The sequence below is a fragment of the Perna viridis genome, chromosome 9, assembly GCF_037379345.1.
Source record: "Perna viridis isolate PV_CMFRI_1.1 ecotype Kerala chromosome 9, ASM3737934v1, whole genome shotgun sequence".
Taxonomy (NCBI): Eukaryota; Metazoa; Mollusca; class Bivalvia; order Mytilida; family Mytilidae; genus Perna; species Perna viridis.
The window spans coordinates 8935058-8962318 of NC_142453.1; the positions used below are offsets into that span (position 1 = coordinate 8935058).

Genomic DNA, 27261 nt, shown 5'->3' on the forward strand with positions numbered 1-27261 from the left:
TAAGGTTCAAATCGGTCCAAGGGATTCTGAAGAGAATAAAAGAAGTTTGTGTAGCCAAGACTTACACAAAGTCAAGTGACGAGAGTAGACAAAGAAAGCTGAAAAAGATCATCATCATAGTAAAAATAATAAACATCCCTTTTAAATAAGTTGTGGCTTATGTACTCACACCTTTAAGTTAAGATATTCTTTTCAGGAACAAGAGGCTCTCGAATAACCCGAATCGCTCACCTGACAAACCATACCCTATTAACTTAGTAAGTAAAGGTATCATGCTTTGTTACATAGTTTGACAAAAAATTGCCGAAAAAGAGCATATATTGAAGAATGCTGTAAGTTCAAAAGAGTATCTAAGGCACTGTAATATGTTGGAAGCGTTTTTTGAACCTCTGGAAAAAAATTGGGAAGGGGACCCCTATGCCCTGTTACTCCACCAGGTCTAAGGGCCAGTATAGATTTATTGAAAAAGAACATAAAATGAAGTTAAAGAGTAATCAAGGGAACCAAGGTTATAGCGGTGATCAAAAGAATGTAATCCAGGGACAAAGACCAGACATGGAAAACAGACGTACACAACAAAGAAAATAAAGTAACGAAAATCATACATACAAAGTAACAAAAGCAAAGGAGCAACTAGGACTCCACTAAAAACTGGGAGCATGGACCAGGTGCACCGGTAGTGTAAGCGTCCTCTGCTTTTCTAGAAACACCCACCAAGTTGCTAATAAAAAGTCAAGTTCAGGGTAGACAAACGAGGAAAGGAAAACTATGACCCGTTGAATAAATCAGTTTTCATGGTGCAGATGGATATACCATAATGATCCACGAGTTCATGATGACGACCATAACACTTCTGTAGTGATGACTTCAATCGTGTAACAACATAACCCTGTTCCAGAAGCCTATTTGTTAGAGTTCTAGCGCGATACAAAAAGTCTGCGTAATTCGGCAAGCTCTGGCATAACGTATGAGTTGTGATATGAACGCGCCATACGCAGGTGCCGAAGGGATGTTGCCACAGATGAAAGGAAAGTTGACAATTCTGAATGAAAAGTCATCACGTTTGTCTTAAAGTTTGGTCAATAGTTTTCCTTTACCATCGATTTCTAAGTGTAAACCAAGATATGAGGCTGACCGCACAGTGTCTGTAGTATCCTTTATCTCAAGTTCTTTTGGGTAGATGCGATGTATCAAATCCCCGAAATTAGGATTGTTTAAAGATAATACGTACATGTATCTACATAGCGGAAACTGAGGTTAAAGGATCTAGCCAAACGATATTCTTTCTTTCGGATCAGATCAGCTATAAAATCAGCCTCTTAAGAGTGAAGTAATAGGTCAGCAAGTAAAGAAGCACAATTTGTTCCCATTGGAATGCCGACCATTTGTCGAAAAACACGTCCACCAGACTGGACAAATACGTTGTCGATTAAAAATTCTAGCATTTTGTAAATGTCTTCCTCTGTATATTTGGAAGACGATTTGGAATTATTTCTTACAAAGTATGAGGAATCTATACCAAGAATTATATATTTGTATCTAGGTGTACCATCTTTTTTTGGAAAAACAACGCTGTGTAATGTTTTTAAGTCGGGATTTTAATTGAGTACGAGGAATAGAAGTATACAGTGTTGAAAAATCATAGGTTTTAATGCTATTATATTCAGATAATAGTCTTGAACTGATTGTCTCCAAAAGATCTGTCTAATTTTTCAGTATCCACATTGAATTAATATCACTACGGGAATAACAAGTATTGTGGTAGGACTGCAGACCCTCTTTGACAGTTGTGAGTGGAGAAGTTAAACGTTTAGAGAGAGGTTTGGTGGTATATTTTGCAGATCCAGCTATGAAACGTTGTTTTTTTTTTAATTCTTGTGGAGTTTAGGAACCAGTGTATAGACGGTAAATCACAATCATCGTCCTTGGTAGAGAGACCAAAAGAGGATAGCACAGATTTATGGTTTTTCACAATCTCTTTGTAGAGTGTGGTAGCAGTATAAGTCTCATCACTGCTATTATTTTCTACGTCTACCTCTGATAATAAACATTGGATGTAAAACGTTTTGCAGACAAAAACAATGTTGTTTTGGACTTTGTCTGCTGGTACAACATATTTATCATGTATAGTAGACAATGGTTTTGCTACATCGGGCTCTTTGAAAACTGATGCAGCCTTGGCACTCACTGACTTACTCAAAACTTTCATTCGTTTCAAAATTAAAGACCTCACGGCCTTTAACCACTCTGACAGAGAATCAATGTCTTCTTGTTCTCGTTTTATCCATTTTCTTGCATAGTCCATGGCATCCGCAAGAACTTAAAAGTTATAATTCCAATTTATGGAGCGTGGTTCGCGGTATTTGGGACCTTTGGAAAGGATATTACGCAGAGATTCGTTTTCGATGATGGCTAAATCTCCCGTAACGACGTGACAAGAAGGACCATATTTGAATGGAGAGGTTTTGCAAGAACAGTCAGGTGGTTTAGCCTTGGAGTCCTCAATCTCGAGGTTCTGCAATAGCCTTTTATAACCGAAAATTTGGATGCAATGGGTGAATTATAGGAATATAAAATAATTGGCATGGATTTGTCTTTGAAATATGGGGGAATTTTGTTGGTATTGTTTTTGTGATGGAGGCTGTTAGCCAAAATAATTGCATCTATACCTTTATTGACAAACGGTAGCGGAAGAAATGATCGTTTTTCGTCATCTTGACTTATCACACAAACTAGTTTAAAGAGTCTATGGTAACCAATAGCCAAAATTATGGCAACAAGTATGTATAATGAAGAGGTTGGGTCAGAAACAGGAGTGTCAAGACTTGTTTTGTAAAGGGAGTGTGGTAGAATGAAGTTTGGTTCTAATGTAATGAAGTCCAAGAGGTTTTTGTTTGAAAGAAAGAAGACCATCTATGGAGACATCATATAACTTAGGTGACGTATAGTGGCGATGGCCATGTCTCCTTTCCAGTCTTGGATTTTTGTCAAAAAAAATTCATCACATTTATACTACTGTCATTGCATCCGTAAGGTATTGCAGTACCTAGTCTGCGTATCAAGATTTTTTTTCTAAAATACGAACTTTCATAGAAAGGATTGAATGATCTTGATTAAAATGTTAATAAGCTGTCGGAAATTTGGTGGTGTTAATTCTCGAACGATGGCCGCACATTCTCATGTTTAATCGTTCTTGTGTTTCTCCAAAATATACTACACATATAACCACATAAGTTATATTCTAATACATATATTAAGTTTGTTGATTAGCAACTTAAGTCATCGTGACTTCTTGTATGGAAGGTTTTGTTTGTAAGGGAACTGGAGAAGTATAAGAGTTGGTTATAAGAATGTTGCATGTTTTGCAATTTTTAATACCACAATTCGATATGGTACAATGTGGTTCGTCATCGTTGTAGTCAAATATATAATTTAAAGTGATGGAACATGGTTTGATAACTTTGAAATAGTCAGATTTGTTGTACTGGAATACTTAGTAGATAAGCTGCAGACTGAACGTGTGATTGGGTACTTTTTGTTGAATTGGTCGGGCACTTTCCATACCAGATGTGAGCGTGCTAAGATTTCCATCTGGGGACACCACATTCGTACAAGACAACAGAGTGTCCGATCTGCTGTCAGGTTCGGACCTTTTTATACTGGGCGACGTCCGAGCCAGTTTTTCTGTCATTCCTCTTGTAAAATTCATTAATTTTAAAATTGTATTAATGGGTTGATGATACCCTCGGGGATAAAATCCACCAGCAGAGGTATCGACCCAGTGGTGTGAAAGAGTAATCAAGGGAACCAAGGTTATAGCGGTAATGAAAAGAACGTAATCCAGGGTCAAAGACCAGACCTGGAAAACAGACATACTAAAAATTGGGAGCATGGACCAGTTGCACCGGTAGTGTAAGCGTCCTCTGTTTTTCTAGAAACACCCACCAAGTTGCTCATAAAACTCAAGTCCAGGGTAGACAAATGAGGAAAGGAAAACTATCTTAAATCAGTTTTCATGGTGCAGATGGATACACCATGACGATTCACGTTTACAAGATTCAGATATGGTCGTAAAATGGCACCCATTTTGTAAAATGCTGCCTAAAAATAAATTCTATACTGCCCGTCAACTCAGAATATCATGTTTATCTTATGGGTAGCTTTCATTTTCATTATTCTTCTATAGTTGAGAGAGGGGGGCATTTTGACCCCTGTGTTCTATTTTTTGCAATGACAGCCATGTTTTTTGACTGATGAAAAATTTTAAATGATCAGTTTATGGAGGAAACCCTTAAAAATATTAAACTTTGTTACGATTGTTTTCAGAGAGTTGTACACATCAAAGCTACAAAAAATCTGTTTCAGGGGCTATAAACCCTACAACAGGCAACTAATCATTTAGAAAATTTTGGCAAAGGTCCGTCAACCGATGGTGATCAATATGACTCTCCATCAGAATTTGGCTAAATTCAACTGTTTTTGAGTTATTTGCAAAATACTGTATTCCTATCCCTTTGTTATATTTTAGTAACAGCACCCATGTTTTTCCATCAATCAAAATTTCTAACGATCAAGTTTCTGAGGAGAAGATTGTTTTAAAAGTAATAACATCAAAAACAACAAAAAATGTCCGAAAAAGGGCATTACCTCCAATATGGGATCATCAGATCTTCACCAAAATTACAGATAGATCTCATCATGCTGAACACTTTAACTCATGCCAGAAGTTGGTTAAACCTTAGTGTTTTGGAGGTATATATGCAAAAACTGCTGCCTGGCCCCTGTGTTCTATTTATAGTAAGGGCGGTCATGTTTTTTAACGGATCAAAAATCCAAACGGTCATTTTATGCAGGATACTCTAAAACAATCATATTAGGTTTCACCCAAATCCTTTCAGTAGTTTCAGAGGAGACGATGTTCGCAGAATTGTTAACGACGACGACGGCGACAGACGACAACGACGACAACGGACGCCAAGTGATGGCAATAGGTCAAATAGATGCATGAGCTAAAAATTGCGGAAGACTGAAAATTCAAGATTCCATTGCAGTATCAACACCAAGAACAATAAGTGTAAAACACGCAAAGAAAATATACTAAAAAAAACACACGTAACCAGCACGAACCCAACATAAAACCTTTGGTGAACCCAGTTACCCAGGAAGGGTGGTTCTTGCAAAATACCAACCTATGCTATCTGAAGATAAAGTCCGAGAACATCTATGACCAAATGGAGGTTATCGGTCATGAGAATGGACAATTCATAACGGGTCATCAGATGGTCATAATTTCTATTGCAGAACTTTCGAAATGAAAATTTGTCAATATTTTTAGTGTACAATTCACTGAATATGTGTTTCTGGAAAAATCTATGGGACGCAAAAACTCCATTTGCTTAGCTGGAACAGACGGCAATCAGTCGTCGCTATTGTCAAATAGTTTAGTTAAAAGCTTTCCTCTTTTGTCAATTTTGAAATGAAGGTTAAGATACATGGCAAATAGTTATTATTCTGTTTTATTGTATTTAATTTCAAGCTGTTTTGGGTAGGTGAAATGACGTTTATTTGGTGATAAAAAGCAACAGTTTCTTTTTCAGTATTTTACTTGATATAACTGTAACGGTTTAAAAACAAATTTGATACATCCTAATGTACTTATAATTCACTCAAAGTATTTCAAAAATTTGTTCATTTCAGGGTTTTGTGTGATATACAGTGTAACACAATTTTCTCTGACGATGGTTCACTAACAGTTTTAATAAAATAATTATGTAGAATCCCTTACCGTTTCCGTGATTACAACACTAACATCATAAGAGATTATATAGAATCAATGTAATTTTCAATGATTCTCATAATCCTTAATTGGACGAATGCATGCAAAATGTATAAACATTTGCATATTCGGTATGAATAATATTTGCAATCATCCCTTTCCTCCGAGCTTAGAAACCAAGGATGACATCTTGGATATGTCGCCGTAATGGATGTTTCTCCATGAAGCTTTTGGATTGTCTTGCTTTTCCATTTCGTTTGAATTTTTATTCCCTGGCTGTATATTATTTGTTGAATATTTCTCACTGCACCACTTTTCTCTTTATTTTGTTAAATGCATTTTTGACGATTTCCTTCTACATGAAAAATACACACAAATTGTTGTTAGTTGAACCATCGTTACAACGCTTACTCTACCGGTGCACTTGGTCCATACTTCCGGTTTTCAGTGGATTCCAGGTTGCTCATTTACTTTTGTTTCTTGGCGCGTGTTATTTGGATTATTTGTTCTGTCTTTGTCCTAATTGGAATATATTCTTTAAATTTGATTACCGATCGAATCTTGGTTCCCTTGATTACTCTTACACAGGCAAAATCTTTTTAAACATGATTTATTTTTACATAGATTTAAGAGCTCTTTTCACGTCATCTTCATAAACACTAGAGTTTCCAGCTTAAAGGGCTGAAATTCAATTTGTACTTATAGCCAAAAAGTGTTAAGGGGATGTATCAACCGAGATTACGACGAGTCTTCCTTTCTCTTGACCTTCTCTTGGCAATTGTCGAAAAAAGGAAATCTTTTGATTTAGGTTTAGGTCAAACGAATAAGGCGGTGGCTTTTTTTTTCATCTCTATGCCAAATTATCTGAGCAGGGAATTATATGTTCTCGTGTACGCTGTATACGTTAGTTGAACCGATTTGTACTTCATCGAAATAGAAGTATTGTTTCAAGATGAAAGGCATAGATCAAGAAGACGTAAGGTCACAACATTTCTAGCAATTTTGTGCACCCATCACAAGAACAAACTCCTTACATTTCGTGGAACCGCTGCACGAGCAATCTATTTTTCTGTTTGACCACCAGGGTCATATAGAAGTTTAAAATTAAATATCACGTTAATCAAATTGCAATGTAATGGAATAAGAATAAGACTTAACTAACATAATTTCCCAAAAGTTCTTTATTAAATGTCCCATCAACTTGCATTTGTGACAAACAATTAACAATAAAATAATACACAAAACGTCAAACTTCCCAAATTCATAAAGGCATGAATGATTCATTTTGTTCCCAAAACCAATTTCCCATTCATTAATCTTCAAAAAGTGAAATTACTGTACACCACTTTTTGCAGGTTTTCTATAATATATTACAATATTTTACGCAGACGATTTCTCCCAAAAATATCTCATTACACGTTTTTTTAATGGTATACGGTGCTGAAGAATTTCAGCAAAACGATCTGATTCCATCCAAAATCAATAAAATTATAAATGCTTCGTCATAAAAATATAAAAGCTGAATTAATTTAAAAGCTGTTATGTTTATATAGTATACAATGTATATAACTAGTTGTAGCAGTCTTACTGGTTTATACTTATTTTCAAATATACAAATATATTGTTTCCTTTTCCTTTTTCTCAAATGTTGTACATGTATCACTTGTTTGGTAAAGGTAAATCAAAATATATTTCGATTTTAGGCATTTTACAGCTGACGTAGTTGGCAATTGTTTCGTCTGTTCTTAATAAGATTTTGAATATTTGATTTCAGTAATATACATATGAATGTAGCGACGTTAGTCTGGATGTCCGTGCCCTCCTCCGTGAACTTTCATCATGTGGTCAGCATACCTACAAAATATATCATGTAAGTAATAATTTCACATCGTTTCGATTTTATCTGTATACGTATGTTAAAATTAGAATAGTACTAAGGACTGTTCCATAAAAAAGAAAGATATTAGGTACCCGGGGAAGGCATTTTTTCACCAGGAGGCCACCCACGGAAGTTCTATTGATGTTTTGGATTAAATTTTATATTTTGCAAAGAGCCCTGACCACCCACCCAAACACAAAGAATAGAAGTGCCTTCCCGCAATTCCTCATATATATTATACTGGATCAGTCCTTAACGTTAGGCTGTGTCTTTTATTGAATAAAAATGTGAAAGTTTTAAGTGTCAGTCCTTGTAAGAATGAGGCAGTCGAAAAAACATGGTATGAAAAAAACCCGCATTTTGATAGTGTAATTTGCCTATTTGCACAATAAGAATCAAGGAAAACGGACAAGATTTTTCATATCACGCTGGACCATTGAGTTACAATTTCATTGAAATGCACTGAAAATGAACATTTCAAGGGCGGATATCTCTGCCAAAAACCTCACTATTGAAAAATTTCTGAGCATATCATATGATGCACAGTTCAAATAATGTTTTTTTCAAATTAAAAAAAGCATTGTGTGAAATCATATTGTCAGATCGGTGGGGTTTTGACATGCATGTTTTTTTTCCATTTGCCTGATTCTAACAAACACTTACACTTAATACAATAAATTAAAAACAGTTGGGTAAATCACGAGTTAAAATAAATGTAATCATTTCATCTCAATAAGTTAACCAAAAGTTTTCTTCTGTATATTCAATTTAATGTTGTGTGGGCTACACTGAACTTTTTTATGTACAATTAAATAAATATATTTCTATGCAAGTCTTAAAATATTTTCTTAATATGGTTCTATTAATCTGATTTTCGGAGTTTGAGTTCGAAAGTAAAAAAAAATAATTTTTGAAACAGTTTTTTCGCACAGTAAGTATTTACAGTTTTAACTTAATAAGCAACTCACTTCTGGTGCCAATCGGCAGACACGTCCCTCTTGCATGACTCAGTGTGAGCAAGTTTGTACAACACCTATAAAACATTAAAACATTTCATTTAGAGAGTAAAAATATTGGTAGTAATTGTAACAGTAGCATTTTGTTCATTACTACTACGCTGAGAAATCTAAATTTCCTTTCATACAACAATCACATTTATACAACTCAGTTGTCTTAACTTGTCAAACAAATAATACTTCACTATTTTTAATCCATAATACTGCTTTGGTGGAAGATATCGCAAATATCTCATCAACCTCGCCTTCTGTACCTACTGCAGCAGTGACACCTTTACTAGTTTTTTTTTAAATGGAGCAGACGAGAAAACAAAAACGAAATGAACTTTCAACAGGTCACAAGCACCCAAGCTAGAATTGATTGACTGGAGATGTCTTGGAAACATCTTTCGTGACGTTAAATCAATATTTAGTTACAAATATATAGTTTGATAAAAACATTTTGTTCAAGACAGAATTATTCTAAAACGATCATTTTTTTACAATGTAAAGGAAATCATTGTCATTCAAAATTCCTTAATTGAAATTAATGATCACGTAACAAGGAATTCAGTGCAACTTGGTGGGTGAGTCTAGAAAAGCAGAGGATGCTTGCACTACCGGTGCACCTTGTCATTTCTCCCAATTTTCACAGATCCCGGCTTACTCAAACCTTTGTTTCTCGTATGCGTAATTATGGTTACTTCATATTTCTTTGTTGATTATGTAAAAAAAAATTTACTTTTTTGGGTCTGAAAGCATTTTTTTCTTATGAAATACACTCACCAAGAATATCAGACTGTGCAACAGAAGGGTGTAAAAGAAAGTTACAGTTCTTGCAGTTTTATTTCCTAGAATAAATCGTCCCTAAAAAATAAAAGATTCAATTAAGTGGTATTATTGTATTTTATAACAAGTTAATTTATAATGCATTGAATATTTTAATCCGATGTGAATATATAATTTGCCTTAATCATTTACAGTTTTAAATAAAAACTTTCATATTTAGAAAATATGGAAGATGGCAAACATGTGATATCATTACAAAGTAATAAAATAAGGAGGTTCATTTTGTTTGTACTTGGTATAGTCCACATAATTCATCAGAATTTAGTTTTCTGTGTGTATGTTTTAGTTCCCCTGTTTAATTTTAATTTGCATATGCGTTCAATTAATTAAAGATATGACTTGCAATTGAACGCTCTATTTTAAGTTGAAATGCATAAACCAAATTAGAAAAACCGTTTGAAAATTTGACAAAAAAACAACTCGCTCTCCACCAAAATAACCACATAAACAAAATTTAAACAAGTCATCAAACAAGAAGTTGATTTCCTTCAGCATGAAATCAAATCCCAGGATATGGCATACTTAAATAAAGCTTCTGGCAAAATATCCAGGGGCTGTGATGATAACTTAAAAAAAAGTTAAAAACAGACAAACGGACACCATGATTATTATAAGTATATCCCACAAAGCGTGTTATAAATATTAGAACACCTTACCATACTCAAAGTGATCTTATCATAAGGCTTGAGATTCATGTAACGTCGTTGTTTCTCCTGAAATTAATAAATATTTATCTTTAAAATTTGTAATTGAATGTATTATTAAAAAGACACGAAGCAAATAATGTTCAAGAGTGAAAAAACAATGTAGTAATATTTCCATTAAGGAGGTAGACATGGGATAAGGGACATAGCTCTTCAAATCAGTGATAAATTTGTATCATATACAACTTCATCAAAGCCTTTCAAATTTCCCTTTGAAACAGAATGAAATCAGTCCAGGTTACTTTGATGCTTACATGAGATTGGTATAAAATGGTGAATACAAACGTTCCAATGAGTTGTAAGAGTTGTGTCCCTTACCCTAGGTCTACTACCTTAAGTCCGGAATTAAATTATAAAGAATGCTCTTAAAATACCATGTTCCTTTGATCAGAAGATTATATGCAAAAAAAAAAACAACAAATAAACAAAACTTAACATAAACAACAGCAAATTAATTAAAATCATGTACATAACAACACATAAATAAAGACAACTTCTTGTTTATTTTTCATTTTTAATTCAGGTTTGCATTTGATAAATAATGAACTACCTTCTTAGAGAACTTAGAGAATGGATCCAACTTTTCTTCGTAATGTGATGCATATCTTGTTTCAGTTCCATCATCTCTTGATGTTCCTCCCTAAAACGTGTAAAAAATATTTATTTCAATTAAAACATCAATTAAAATGACTTATTCAATTTTTGATGCACTAGTATATAATCATTCATTTTACAACGTGAAATAATTTTATTTACTTAATATGAACAAAAAGTTTTAATACGAAAACCATGATTTTATATATAGCATAAAGTAAAAGTACCAGTCCACAAAAAAATTCAGACAAAGCAAATGGTAAAGTGATTCATGGTAAAGAAAAACCTACCGAACAAACAATGCTTTTAAAGTCTACATATGCAATACTTTCACAACAACTTTTTCTGCATTCAGAAAATCATACACTCATCTCCCACTAAAATCAACCAAATGAAGCCAAATCAAGATCGATAACTCTTGCAAAGTCCAAATTTCATTTACAATCTATATAATTTTTATCTCAAAGGCAACAACCAAATGAAAAACTAATGATTATGTGATCAGTTTCTGTTTCTTAACAAGAAATAAAACTGAATTCGGTGGGGTTTTGACATGCACGAATCACCTCCTGATTTTTATACAGACTGTTACTTAAGTGTTCTCTACAACCTGTTTTCTTTGTATATCAGTACGTCATAGTTCTGACTTAAGGAGGTAGATCTAGGGTAAAGGACATACCTAATAATATCAGTGATATGTTTGTATCATATTCAATTTCACCAAAGCCTCTCAAGCTTTCGTTTGAAGCAGAATAAAATGAATCCAAGTTAATTAGATGCTTACACAAGATTGATGTAAAATGCTGAATACAAACGTTCCAATGATTTTTAAGAGTTGTGTCCCTTACCCTACGTCTACCTCCTTAAGAAACATTACTTAAGGAGACACAATTTTATAAACAAAATGTCATTATTTTCGATATTAAAGAGATTTTGAGAAACAATAAACTCAACTAGGCATTACAAGATCATGGTAATGCTAATCACGTTACGATGTAACAGTTTTATATTCTAATGATTTTTTACATGAAGGTGATGCTAACATTGTTTTTGCTGTGTTGAAAATCGGCATTACATAACCCTTATTCCAAAACTGTATTTTCTCTACCCTCCACTGGAAGTCATACACTACAATATTTATAATTAGCTATCTCATGTCATATTCATGCATATCTATGTATCATAAATAGGAAAGGACTAAAATATGATTTGCTTTTGTCCAGATTAAAGTCATCACTACAAAAGTTTTATGGTTATATTCATGAACTCGTGTGTCATTGTACTTTCTGCTCAACCGACAACCGATTAGTCCATCGTGCCACAGTTTTCCTTTCGTCTTTGGTCTACCCCGGAATTCACATTTTATAAGCAACTCGACAGTGATTGAAGAAAAGAAGAGAACGCTTGCTCTACCGGTGCACTTGGTATACGCTTCCAGTTTTTTTAGTGGAGTTCAAGTAAATCATTTACTTTTGTTAATTTATACGTATTGTTTTGGTTATTCCATGTTCTTTGTTTTTAGTGTCTATCTTCCCTGTCTAGTCTTTATCCTTGAAATATTTCCTTTTGATTACCACGCAAACTGTGGTTCCCATGATTACTTGCCCAATCTATTTTGTTTCCAACGAAAAACAAATATGTTAAAAACAAGTAAAATACCTGTGGATAACTCTGCAAGAACCGAATCTTCTCGTACAACTTCACATTATCAGATCTTAGTTTGTCTATCTCGTTCTGCAGCAGTGTGACTTGTTGCTGTTGTCCAAGGGTTTGCTGTAAAACAAATAGGCACAATAATATTACATGATAACAATGTCGATTTTACCCCATTTTATTCCGAATCTAACAAGGAAATTGTGTGATGGAGTTCAGGAGAAAGTCATTTTAATCATTTTTGACATTCATAAGAATCACACCTAAATATGAATTTCATGTAAACTTTCCACATGAATATTTCATGTGCAAAACGATATTTAAAAACAAAATAGCAACAGATTCCCAATAAAAGTATTTAATAAAGGAGCAATATTTCAAAACTCAAGCAGTTGACATCTTATTGTTTTAAATCGTTGCTAATGAAAACGTTTATATACACTAAAATTTTAATGGAAAGATTTTTACAAGAAAAATACTAATTAACAAAATCTTCTAAAACATTGCAGCATGAGATTATATATACTAGTATACGTACTGCCTCGAGTTCCTGTGCACGGAGCCTATATCTCTCTCTTTGACTCTGTATGATCGGGAGAAGTGAATCGGCAGCCGAATTGTTAGCAGGGTCTACTGTGATAGCCACTGGAGCGGCTACATCTTTCACAACCTCAGCAACCATCTCAGCTTCACCGCCAGGGGGCAGGACGTTTTGTCCTTCAGGGACACCTCTAAACATGGACGATAATGCATTGACGCTTCTGAGATCTTCTTCTAGTTGGGTTATTAGTTGTTTCTGTTCCTGTGCTGTTTTTACTGCTTCCTGATATTCAACTTGTAGATTCTTGTACTTATCTACAGACAGAAATAAATACTTTTTAACTTATTGAACATACGGAACTACGTATCAGAAAGTACATAGTATATGAGCACGTAACAAAATTTCCTTACAAGAAGCAAATTTATATAGCTTTTTCGCATTTGATAGTATGTACAAGACTGATAACACTTCATTGTTGCAATGAGTACAACCAGACCTTATGATTGACATTTGTCCTACAGAATTATGTCGTATATTAAAAAACACCGAATAATGACAGTTTTTTCCAAAAATATAATTCCAAAATGCTTAGGATGTACACATAACTACTACTGCTTTACCAAACCTTGGTTCTAACTATGCTTTTGAACCAACACTAAGCACAGAAATGAGATTTACATAAGAATAAGATACAAAGGAAAATAATGGATATATATGTCAGTTGTTGTATCTCTACTTTTTAAAATTCATATATGCACCTGGTCCATGCTCCCAGTTTTTAGTGGAGTCCGAGTTGCTCATTTACTTCTGTTACTTTGTATGTATGATTTTAGTTACTTTATGTTCTTTGTTGTGTATGTCTGTTTTCCATGTCTGGTCTTTGTCCCTGGATTACATTCTTTTGATTATCCTATAACCTTGGTTCCCTTGATTACTCTTTCAATTCATATTTCACCATAAAGACAAAGAAGTTCGTTATATTAAAAACATAGAAAGGTCTATAGCTGTAACTATATTATGTGCACAAAAACACCTTAAAGATAACAGAATAATACAGATACTATAAAAATATGATAAAGGTGTAAATGTTGCAATTTGGTTTTTCTAATAAACGAGTTTAGGAAATGAAAGGGCAAACAATGATTTTCAATTAACTACGACCATCAGTACATTGTTCGGTCAGATCAGTATATTATAGCCATTAATCCTGAAGGAAAGTGTGTCTGTCTACATATGTACAGATGTACGAAATCATTTGATGAAACAGCACATAATTTATCAATTATGAATGAAATGGAAAACAATCGGAAAATATATGTTCTTAAGTGATGTTTAAGGCTAGTAATTGATGAAAATGTGACAAAATATAAAATATCGTTGTACTTATGTAACTATGTGAAACGATTTTATGATGCATAACAATCTTTGTTTCATTTGTTTCTTTTATTATTTTGACCCTAGATCAAACTACGTCAACAATAAACAATAAAATCGTTTTATGTAAGGTTCCTTAATGTATATCGAAAAACTTAAAGGATTGGGTTATTTTAACACATTGTATTACAACACTTTTGCTTTGATGCATTAAAGGAAAAACAAAACAAAACAAAACAAAACTTTCTATTCAATCTTTTTAATTGTACTGATGGCAATTTCTGTTTTCTTGTCAAATAAAAAGTCATCTATGCAAAGAAAAACGCAAAGTTGTACGCGTTGTCGTTCTACAAGTAAGTATACCCACACTATAGGTCCATATCAAATAAAATGGAAAGGATAATACCGGGAACCAAGGTTATAGCGGTTATCAAAAGAATGTAATCCAGGGACAAAGACCAGACATGGAAAACAGACATACACAACAAAGAACATGAAGTAACTAAACTCATACATACAAAGTAACAAATGCAAATGAGCAACTCGAACTCCACTAAAAATTGGGAGCATGGACCAGGTGAACCGGTAGGGTAAGCGAGTCGCACGAAATGGAAGTCGATATATTTGCGACGAAATTCGGATGGATGGGATGACGGATAGACAGACTGATGAACAAAGTGATTCCATAATATCAACATCACTTGGGTAGGGGAATACCATTTCAGTTGTTTTATTTAAAATTATTCTATTGATATGCAAGACAGGTTTGAAATTACTTCTGAGAAAACAAGATATTCGGATTTGCTAAACTTCTATTGCAGTTAGTTCCTTATATTTTTTACTTGTTTATAGTTCATATCCTTGGCACTATTTTGACTACTGATTTTACCGATTTAGACCTGTGACAATTTTTTGCTGCCATTTTATGCTGAAATTAACCGGAAATAATGAAACGTAAGAAAGCGGAAGGTTTGGAGCGCTACGGAATTTTTCTATTGGAAATGCCTATACCAAGTCAGGATCATTACGGTAGTTTCAAACTTTCCGGGTTTTACTCTGATGTTGCTGTTTGTTGAACGAAGTTTCCTTTTGACCTTTGACTCGAGGTTGTTAGTTCTGTTATTTTGTCATTACCTTTCATTAACATGTACTTGTTTCGATGCTATGTTCAGCGAACTAATCTTTCAGTATATTAATTGTAGCAAAGAACAATTAAAATCTAGTAAGCACTATCAGGAAGGGAATGGTACTTTGAGGACTAAAGTACATAAAGCCTTACAAAAACTTTAGAAAAAAATACATACCTAACAAAAAAAATACAAAAACAAACAACTTAACTTACAAAAAGAAAAAAATAACCCAAAAACAACAACACACAATAACAAGAAACAACAAAAGACAAAACAGCAAATCCATTACAACAGCATTGGTGCAGTATGTTACTCGTTGTTAAAAAATGAATACGGTGAAAACACAGTAACAAAGCATATATTAATGTATTTGATCTGTACTTTAAAAATAGTAAAAAGCCAGTTGGTTCAAACAAAAACCATTCTTTGTGTTTTTGTCAAAATTGTTAAAAACCACAAAGCACTGCAAAACACGATTTTGCCACTTTAATAACTGTTTAATTGCCCACAAAGTGATAACTTTGTTAGTACATTAATAATATGATAAAACATATCAAAATAATGTGCGGCTAATTTTGACGAACCCTAAAACCACACCTGTGCCAAAATATCGAAAATGGTGTTGACAATGCAATGACATTTTACAATGATGTACCATCTAACGTTTTAAACAAATATGACAACTTAACACATAAAATTAATGTTTAGTAAACCTTGGTACATTGCGTTTAGCCAAAGTTGTCTAGCATTCCAATACAACACCAAACTACATGGTTGATGATTGTGTTATACTCCGTAAGTTGCCTTACATTACGATGAAACATTTGACAATAGCGTAAGAAAATTTCCAATAACAATTTGATTACGATCATGTATTACTACCTTAATCAGTTGTTAAACAAACACATACCGTAAACAAGAGGTCATCGATTAAAAACACTCATTTGATGATAAAAACAAAAATACCAATCATAAGAATATTGTAAATTTCGGTAAACTGTACACGTGTTTCAAAGAGTTAACTTTCACCAGTAGTATTTGAACCAAATAATAAGGAAGTTCAAGATTCAAAACTTCATTGTAAACTAGAAGTACTAAAAACTTAAAATATCACAATATATAGAAAGTCAAATCCAGCACCAACAACTTTTACTAGAGTATGTAAAAGGAGTTAAACAAATTTACATGGGATTCTCCACCGTTTCTTCCAAGTTCAACAATTTAAGAACTGTAATTCTACGATAGTCTATATATAAAACTTTACTCCAAATTAACAGGGAGGAAAAATGCGCTTAACCATAAAACAAATGTGAAAGTACAGAAGTAGTCTTACCACCAAACGATTTGATAGCCCAATAAATCTTATCAATTATTATAACATATAGTGTTATATGATAAACAATGTCTAACAGGGCAACATCAGAAAAGCAGAGGACGCTTACCCTATCGGTGCATCTGATCCATGCTTTCCGTTTTTAGTGGAGACCGAGTTGCTTATTTACATTTGTTACTTTGTATGTATGATTTTAGTTACTTTATGTTCTTTGTTGTGTATGTCTGTTTTCCATGTCTGATCTTTGTCCCTGGATTAGATTATTTTGATTTCCGCTAAAACCTTGGTTTCCTTGATTTCTCCTTGTTAGAACACCAAACTATTATACTTTCAGAACGTTCAGAGAGACAGTGTACGTTAAAGTAGGAAGAAGAAAAAAATGGACAAATAAATGCACAAGCTCACAAGCAACAATACAAAAAAATATTTGGTTAGTATAGCTATACACCAAATATCAAGTCAATATATCATAGAACATTTGAAAACGGTCTGACCAATCAACAGGACGGGCTAATGGAACCTGAAACTAAAGTCACCAGTAGGATTTAATAGATAGGTGTAGTTGAATAATGAGAAGACCTTTTATTGAATCCCCTTTTGCATCCAAAAATTGCAAAGAAAATGTGCGATGTGGTATGAATATTAAAATTGTGTACACTTTGTACCCATAAAAACAAATTCTCGCAAAAATCAAGAATTAAAAAAAGAAAATAAGAAAGGACAGCCAATATATGCCAAGGAGCACGAACTTTAAAATAGCTTCAAAAGAATATTAATATTTTTGTTTCCGTTTGACCAACTACGCCGAAAGAAAGTATTTCTTGCATTTTTGAAATTATTGGGCTCTTAGGTAATCTATCATTGCAGCTGGTATTTGATTTTGAACATTTTTAACCTCACACTCATTTATAACCTATATTACAAGGTGAGCCGGAAGGGCAAGCCTCTTAAGTTACCCTCGTATCATTGCAGGTGGTCACAGTCAGCCTTCAATACTTTCCTAATGCATAGTTAATGGTATGAACCTTCTACACCATTAAACTCCCCAACGATAATAAATAATTATGACATTTACAGCCCAAATGATTTAATTTTGGCTTTTAATGAATTCATACGTGTTAAGTAATGACAAGATACGGCTGACATGTTTGAAAAATCATTAATTTCATGTCAAATATCATCATAAAAATTCATTATCATCTCATAAACACGACCAAATCAATTTGTCAAATACTGTACGGACTTTCTAATGCGCACTGGATCATAGTAATTTACACACGAAAAAAATATCATCATGAGCCATATAGTTTAAACAATATGCATTCGGTTCGTTATGCTTTGTAACATTATTGCTCAGGATGTATTTTAGCCGTTCAGCTGTTTTACGAATAAAGGTAAAAGAACAATAATCGAACTGACAGACAAACTCTAGACAATAATTACAAGGAATACTCAAAAGAAGTAGAGCCCATATACCAAATGGCAATATCAAAGCAGAAAACCGAAAAAAAAAATGAAACCAACGCAATGGTCCTGACTTGGTACAGACATTTCTAAAGACAATTATGAAATAAACCAGATTCTACAGCACTAAACTTCCCGATTATGATGGTCTACATATGTATCTTTATATTTACCACACAGAGATGATACCATGGATTGATGCAGATAAGGAGTAAAGCAGACCTATGACAAACTACCTAGCACAATATTTAGACCTTAAGGTCGACTTAAGGTATACACATTTTCCCTCTAATTTGCTAATATTACGGTTTAAAAAATTGATAGTGAATTAGTTTTTTTGTCAAAGGAACCGATAAATCGTACCATTAAGTAATTAATATCCTATAAATGTTTTAAAGGAGCACTCAGCTCCGTTTTAAATGCACGAGAGGATATTTTTTTATATTAAATATCATTCAATAGCCAATAGGTTATGAATATACTTGATAAGGGTGAGTTATAGCATCCGTAAGAAGTAATTTGAATAACCATCTATGATATTTGTTTGGATTAAACACGTGACAAAACCAAATGTTTCTTTAGTAAGAATACAACTAATCAATGTTACTGGAACACATTCCTTTACGGAAAGCGTAACTTGTTGATGGTTCGTCTTTTCTGTGGTTATGATATGCTCAATAGGTCACTCAGGTGAACCAATAAACAATTCATATAAAAGATACCAAGGAACCCATAGTCACAGTAACTCGACAGTTGTCGTACGAATTTGGAAACACTACCAGGCCCTCTTAGGAGAGGGCAAGAGCTTCAACATAGCGGTCTAACCGCAGATGCATACACTCGGATCAAGAAGTAATCGACCAGATAGTTAAAAGGCTAGGATTCAACCCAGCATCAGTTGGAATCAACAACCAAAAGTAATCGATTCATGTAGTCAAAAGGCTGGGATTCAACTCAACTTATGGATACATGATCGATTACTTCTTGATGATACTAATAGAATCTCAGAAAGAGGCATTCATCCGTTAGGACAGTCAAAGTCGTTAGCAACCTCCATCAGAATAGCCAAAATCCAACACAATGAAGTAAAATGCAGCATACATTCAATAATAAGAAATTTTATTTGTATATATAGAAAGATTTATTCAATATTAAAGCACCTATAATGTTAATCAACAGTAAAACATTTCCATGATACCTGAACGAGTTACAGTACACGGTCAGGTACATTACAGTACACAGTCAGGTACAAACCTTGCCTAATGTATCATAGCACAATTGAATGACAGCTCTTTTTTCTTAACCTAAATGTGCTGTACAAAAAATATATTTTGTACCAAAACACACCATTATTCATTACAATTTATGTTCTTGGTGGCTTAGATGTTTTTTAACTGCTCCTGTGAATTCAAAATTGATAACCTCGAACAAAATTACTTTTTAATGCAAAGAATCTTCAAAAACTAACTTCACGGTAAAATATCAGATTAAAGGACTAGATTAAAAGTGTTTTTCATAGAAATGTATGGAAAATTTGAGATTTGAAACTTGCGTAAAAATGACGTTTAAAAAATCAATCTTACTTTTTTTATGTATTAAAATGTATCAACATAATATACATAAGCTGGTAATATTAAAGCTAAATAATTACACATGCAACTTATATATGTAAAAAATATCGTTTTAACAGACGAAAATAAACATTTCTTTTTATCCACTTAGTCATAACTTCATATATATAATATATATCATTCTTTGACCTGTTTACATTTATATTATAGAGAAAGAAACTTTCTGTAACAGATTTTGTATCAATAACAAAACAAGGAGTAAAATATAAAATGCAGCAAATTAGCAGGTAATAACAGTTTAAAATGTCTTGATTATGTATATTGTTAAATAAAATATTACAAAATACAACTGCATAAGAAAAAAAAAACTTGTAGCATAAAAGTATAACAACATTGTGTATACGAAACAATATGATAAAATGTGAGCCGTGCAACTGAACACATAAAAGTGCTGAATATACTTTTGGGTGTATGCTGGTTAAATAAGAATATATATTCTCAATATAGGTAAGAATTATATATATATAGAACATCAGAAAAAGGACAGGCTATTAGCACATTGATCGATTTCCCACAAAAAGCATAAGGGTGAAATTAATTGTAGATTATGATGCCACAATACTATTTTCTGTAATACAGCCATAACTGACGACTAATTTTACACTTACAAGTTTTCATGAAAAACAACTGTTTAGAAAAGCCGACAATTAAATTAAGAACATTAGAAAAAGTTGAAATTAAAGGATTATTAAGTACATTTGATTTTTCTATAAAAGCAAACAAAAAAAAAAAAAAACATGTGACACAGTCACAACCTTTTCTATTAGTTAATAACATCTTTAAAAAGTATCAAACATGACTTGATCACTACAAGGCAAAGTGTCCATACCTGCTACAAAAGTAACATATGCATTTATTTTCAGAAATAGGATGTTGAAAGCAAGCCAAAAATCAGTGTTATGTAAATATGACGACAGCCTTTGATTTTCTTATTTTGTCCTTAGTTTTATATGTAATTTTTTTAATCGGTTCGTAATTTATTTCATTCGGTTCCCTATATTGAGTATGTAGATCTTCTTTGTTTCCTGATGTTCAGGCCATGTACTTGGATTTCGACGGAATCGACCCATGGTTGACGCTTCGGTATTTAGTTTGGACTGTCCATTATTCTTAATTCAGAAATTTTTGTGTGAATAAACTCTTGTAAATGCTTGAATTTCGTCATTTTAAACTTTCATAATCTTACAAAATTACAAGTTTGATTGCTGCAATAACAATCTTCTTAATTTATGGATATCATACCTGTAATTAATAAAAAAAATTCTGAATTTACAGTGTGTGACAACCTTTCTTTTATCTATAGACTGGAGATGGAAGTTTGTTTTAAATTTTTCAAAGACCTAAGAGTCTACTACAACATAATAATTTACCTAAACCTATTGTTTAAGAGGTAATCTAAAATTTTGATTTTTATTTCATTTTAACTATAGGAATCTGATTGTCCAAATATTTACAAAGCCATTTATATGGATTTCCCAATTATTTTAAAGCTGTTATGTTATTACGGATTTAGATAGTTCAATAAACATCAATTTATACACAATGACGCCCTAATTTTAAGGATTTGTGAGGAGAAAAAGTTTGATTACTTTTGGTTTGTACAAAGTATCTATCATACTTAACTGAAATCTGTATTAATAGCAAGCTAATTTTTGCTAACTAAACATTTCATCAATTAACCCCCCCAAAAAAAATTCATATAAAAGACAAACAAAGCCTTGACTTCCAACAGACTTGAAAATATGCTGTTGGTAGCTACTTTTTTAACACTAATTTAAAGGCATGCAAATTTAAACAAAACTCTGAAAGTATCATTTTGTGACTATTGCACTGAAGAAAATAGGGGCAGAACACAACAAAAGAATCATATTGCACAATACTTCTCATAAATATCTTTTTTGATAGAGAAATGTCCGAGTGAAAAACTTTTTAAAAAATTCCATAGTGACAGAAATGAGAAATTAAAAGATTCCAGTTGTTTTATACTAAAACAAGGATAATTTGTGTCAAATAAAATTATTGTGCAGGATATAACAAAATGTATATAGCACTGACTATCTACAACTACGAACACAAAATAATTCAGTATTGCACAAAAATGTACAGAATAAACTTAACAAATCTGTTTAGGCACTTCAAAATGCAATAACAAAAGACATAAATTCTACAACTCAGCCTTTCAACAAACCTTGAATTTTATATGACAACCTTTTCATGAGGACTTTTGAAAAGATAAAACTGAGAATTTCTGAACAGTTCTCAACATTGAAAGTATTATATTGATTAAATACTGGACATTTTTTGGCAGGGTACTTCGTCCGCATTTTTGTTTGGATTAAAAAAAATAAACAAAGACTGATGCAAAAAATTAAATTCACTTGATTGGGCATTCAGTCTACCAATGAAAACTTGACAGAACAGTGTTCTAGAATTCCTGAAAACTTTAGGTTTCCAAAGAGAAAGCAGAATATAATATACAACTTTCCCATACCAAAAATGCACTTTGCCCCGGGTGATGGGAATCAGGCATTCTAGAACACTGTTAGAATAACCTCCCTACAGATGTAAAGATCTTAAGAGTTTTCCTTTGAATGCAAGTTTACATACTAATATATGTTTAAGATTTTTCCTCTATCTGAAAACTTTTGGAATTGCAAAAATCTGAAAATTACCCTTTTTCGAAGAATTTCAATTTACTACAGATTTATACCGAAAGGCTATTCATGCTATAATAACATAACTGAACACATATCGTATCATAATTATGTCAAGGTAAAATAATATGCTACGAGAATAGAATAAGCTTGCACTTAAATGCTTTGAAACCTAAACTATAAAGCAGAATCATAAGACAGCACTATTTACAAAACAAAAGGAAATATCTTTGTGTCAGAGTAATGGAAATTATTTGTATTAAAGCTGAATTTGTAAATCAAAGACAATACAAAAAACGTAACAGAAAGAAACAAATATAACATACAATGTGAGGTCAAAGTGTAAATTTGTGTCTGAGAAGCAATGGATCAAGTTAAACAGTCATTTACATAATAATGCCAATGAAAGTGCTCTTTTTTTTGCCAACTTTCTTCTGGAACCTATTTTAATTGGATTTAGGGAGAACCAGTTTCTACTGATTTTTTAAAGAAACTTATACAGAGTGAACCAGTTCATTGAATTTAGTAACTCACTAAAGCATGCTTACAGTCTGTAACTTAAGATTAGAAAAATTAATTTATTCTAGATTAAGATACTGTAATATGTACAGTGAGACCTGTCTAAACTGCATCATGAATAATCCAAAAACTTGTCTAAACTGAACACCAAATAATCTAAAACCTGTGTCAACACTGTTTTTACCTGGGTAAACTAAACACCTATTTAAATGGAACCTTTTTTTTAAGTGGTTTGGTTTAAACAGGTTTCACTGTATATTTCGAAGACAAAGACAAAATACTTTGGTCGAAAAAAAAAACTCCTCCTTCATTACATGCATTTTAAGAAGTTTAAGAAATGAAAAAATAACATTTGAGCAAACACGATTTAAAAACAACATTGTAACCATGTAAAGGTGTTGAAACAACCTACACTTGTATAAACTTTAATTACTTCTTGTAAATTGGAATGTCAAACAGAAAGCCTTATGTAATACATTACAGCTTGTGATGTCTTAGTCATTTCCACTTGCCCACGGTGGGCAAATTTTTTCTTTAATTAACAAATTTATCAGCAATTTTAACGATTCCCCTATTTTTTCCTGCCTAAAATTTTCTGTTGTTATAGATGTAAAATAAAATGGTATGACACATTAACAGTGACACCACCAAAAACATAATAAGCTTGAGAAATCATGAGAGAACATACCATTTTGCCCAATCAACTCACAGTGACACTTAATATTTTTTTCACAACTTCGAATCTGATATGATTATCTATATCTTCAGCTTTCTATGTTGCTAAAGACTATATCAGCTAGTTTAATGATAAAAACAACTTAATTAATATTTTCAATAACAATTTTGTGTAATTTAAACCAATGAAAAGTTACCTAATCAAACAACCCCACCATGGAAGGTGAAAATGGCAAACTCATCTGTGCTGTAATGTTTGTGATAAAATGAAATGGAAACCATTGGTGAAAATGAGGATGACAAGAGCTACTCTAAACTCCCTGAAAAAATTTTGATGACAAGTTTTGTAAACTCAAATTGACAAATGCCTTTTAAGGTGAGAATGAAATGCTCATCTACCATTTAAAAATATTTTTTCTTTCAAAATAATATTTTAAATATACATTTTACTACCAATCATAGTTCATTTTTTATAAACTACATGGATTTAAAATGCAACCAAAAATAGCAAATACTTATTAAATACCAGTGTTTAACAGGAAGGTAGGAAGTATAAAATGTGTTCTTCTTTGAATCGTAAATAGTTCCTATAAACCCAGGATTATGGGTTTGGCCATGGACTTGCAAAACCTTCCATCAAACACATACAAAAAAAAAAGAAATGACAGGGTATGTAAAAAATCTGGCATTTGTTTCTGACCCTAAAAAGTATGAAAATATTGTCATTCTCTTATTACAACCTTACATGGAAAAAGAACATTTTTTTCAAACAACTGTAACATTCAAATTTTAGCAACATGTAAAATAGCCACAACTTTCATATTTGAAGGCAGTTTATTTCTTACAACACTTGATGTCATTATCAAAGTAAAAAATAAGTTGAATTTTCACATGGGGAAATGCAACATGAGCATAATATAATATCAATAAAAGGCATAACAAGCCCAGAGCACTATTCTACAAAGTTATATTTACATCGAGTACAATAGTTAACTTCAGTAAATAGAGTTGGTCTTCCCATGATTAAATGACTATCACAAGATGAAATTCTTTAGGTAGTTAAATGAAAATCAACAAAGAGATTTAATCTTTTTATCAAACATAGATGAAAATACCTATGATACAGTGTTTGACACTTCACTTGTTTGGTGGTCAACATGACTACTTCAGAGGTAAAACAGGTAGTCCGCAGATGGTAATGACGATTTCGGTCTTTGATCTTATGAGAAAAAAGGCAAAATTTAGATTTAGATAGTGTATAGGACTACCTTGAAGATTTTTCAGATAGTCCACTCCAAAATTAGGGTTGTACTGGACTATCAGACTACTGTTAGTGTTGATCCCTGAGATATGATACAAAGTTTTAAAAACTGTCCAATTACTGACGTAAGATATTTCATCAGGTTATGATCATTCAATCATGGGAGGACCAACTCTATTTCCTGAAGTGAACTATACTACTCGCTGTATTGTGAACTAAAATGCAATTTATACTGGAGCAAAGCTTCAATAACAAGATCCACTAACAAACCGAAAAAATATAACAACAAATCAAATTTCAATGGCAACTAGAGATCTTTGGTTGAGATGGTGTTACTACTCTAATTTCGTTGCCAGGCAACCAATGTCACATGATCATAAATATTAATATCAAATATATAAAATTGAAATGGATGAAAATGTTCACTTTTACATGAATACAAAAAAGACAATAACAACTGAATACACATGTATATTACATGTGAATTACCTTCAATAAAACGATGAAAGATGTAAATACATGACAAAAACACATAAAATGTTCATTTTGATATAAAAATATAGAAGCTACCCTAATGGGATACAATACTGTTAATAAATGATTGTGTTTTGTGTCATATTCCACTTTTAATATCAGAAAGGCAAAAGTAATAACTCTCCAACCATAATGATCCACATGTTTGTGGACTGAAATTGAAATCTCCACACATAATTAAATTCTGTGGATTCATATTGAAGTTACCACACAGTTGTTGACTTATAATCAACTTATTACATACATTTGCAGATTCTCAGTACATACAAATGATAAATGAATGAAACTTTTACAAGTTTCTGAGCAACACAACTGCTTTATATTTGAATATGACAGTTTGTGAGCTTTTCAATGAAACCACACTCAGATGAGCACATTAGTCATTGCTTACTCATGAATACAGTGACTGCATTCACAACTCAAATGCCATGCTAAAGGACAGCTTAGCACTTCAAATTTCAATGAAGTTCATTCTCTTGAGCCTACCAATTATCTGATTGGCTTAGAATTCCCAAGTTCCAGTTGTTTGTGGACTGCCATGTAGATTTTTCTGAAGCTTTTCAATGCTAGGGACATTGTCATATTCATCCCCCCAGTCATCTACAGCTGAGTCAATAGCCTTCTGTAGTTTGTTTATTTTATTCAAATGCTGACCATTTTGAGCCTTGAGGTTTAAATCAATATTTCCAAATTCATTCTCCTTTTCTAAATCATCGTCCATTTCGACACCTTCATCCTTCGACAAACAACTTTTGAGGGATCCCCCATAAACATTTTTAGTTTTGTCCAACTCCCTACCTTCTGATACATATTTTGGATTTGACCTTTTACGCCTATTTACTCCTGGAGATACATTCTGACTAACTTCATTTTGAAATAGATTTTGTTCTCCATCATTTGAATTATCATCAATATCATTAAAAACAGGAGCATCATCATCTTCTTCATCATTTTTGTTATCTTTCATTTCAACATCTTTTTCAGATGCTTGCCCCTCATCATCATCCTCTGCCATGTTTCCATTTACCATTGCTCGCTCCTTTGCCAACTTCTGCATTACAGCTGGTTCAAATTGTGGAAATAACCATTGGTTACCAGATTCGTTACCATGGAAACTAGATGAAAACTGACTTGTATCGTCAGACATGCTAGAAATGTCACTATGCATTGAGTTGTCATCGTTGGGTTCCGATTTAATATTTGGATTGTTTGAATTACTGTCACTGAAACTTTGACCACCCTGCAGGTTTCCAATATGCTGCTGTTGCTTGGCTCTCATTCGGTGGTTATGGAACCAGTTGATTACTGTTTTGACTCCGACGTTGAGTTCAGCTGCTAACGATTCAATAGTTCCCTGATTGGGGTAAGGATCATGGTTGTAGGCAAGGCGTAGTTTATCCTTTTGTTCCTCTGTGAAAAACACACGAGGGCGCTTTGGCATTGATGAGTCATAATTTCTCAAGTCTACACTACTTCTACGTCTACGTTGGGCTAAAAATAGAAATAAATAAGAATTATTCATAATACAATATGATAACTGCGTCAAGTTTTAATAACAAGTTGTTGTAAGGAGTTGACTTGATCTTCATGATAAAATTCATGCAATTTTTAGTCTTTCTCTTACTATGTTGACCAACAAAAATTTCCTATTCAAAAATTGATATCCCACAAATAACTCTTATTAAAAGAGATGTG

General features: G+C 32.7%; 2 protein-coding genes across 5 annotated transcripts in view; both read right to left on the bottom strand.

Annotated features, from left to right (window-relative positions):
* Positions 1–7575: 7575 nt before the first annotated feature.
* Positions 7576–15512, bottom strand: LOC148606576 (protein CASP-like). Its single transcript, XM_088546125.1, has 8 exons — positions 15500–15512; positions 12989–13305; positions 12457–12570; positions 10754–10843; positions 10156–10212; positions 9437–9517; positions 8624–8688; positions 7576–7630 (listed from the first exon to the last, which is right to left on the bottom strand). Exons 1-8 carry the CDS (start codon positions 15510–15512, stop codon positions 7576–7578), a joined length of 792 nt encoding a protein of 263 aa, XP_088402251.1.
* A 9080-nt stretch (positions 15513–24592) lies between these two features.
* The window catches only part of LOC148606577 (homeobox protein cut-like 1), an 85801-nt gene continuing 83132 nt past the window's right edge, over positions 24593–27261 (bottom strand). For all 4 annotated transcript variants that reach the window (XM_088545104.1, XM_088545102.1, XM_088545103.1 and 1 more), the window contains one exon: positions 24593–27057. In XM_088545104.1, coding sequence (XP_088401230.1) covers positions 26069–27057 — 989 coding nt within the window. In that variant the 3' untranslated portion in view covers positions 24593–26068. The remainder of the gene's footprint in view (positions 27058–27261) is intronic.

Bases quoted from the DNA above. Each gene is read 5' to 3' on its own strand.
- LOC148606576 (XM_088546125.1), bottom strand. The intron at 10,844-12,456 runs GTATTTTACTTG...TACACGTTTTAG, and splicing joins TCTTGCAGAGTTATCCACAG to GGAGGAACATCAAGAGATGA. The intron at 7,631-8,623 runs GTGAGTTGCTTA...TATATTTTGTAG, and splicing joins TCTGCCGATTGGCACCAGAA to GTATGCTGACCACATGATGA.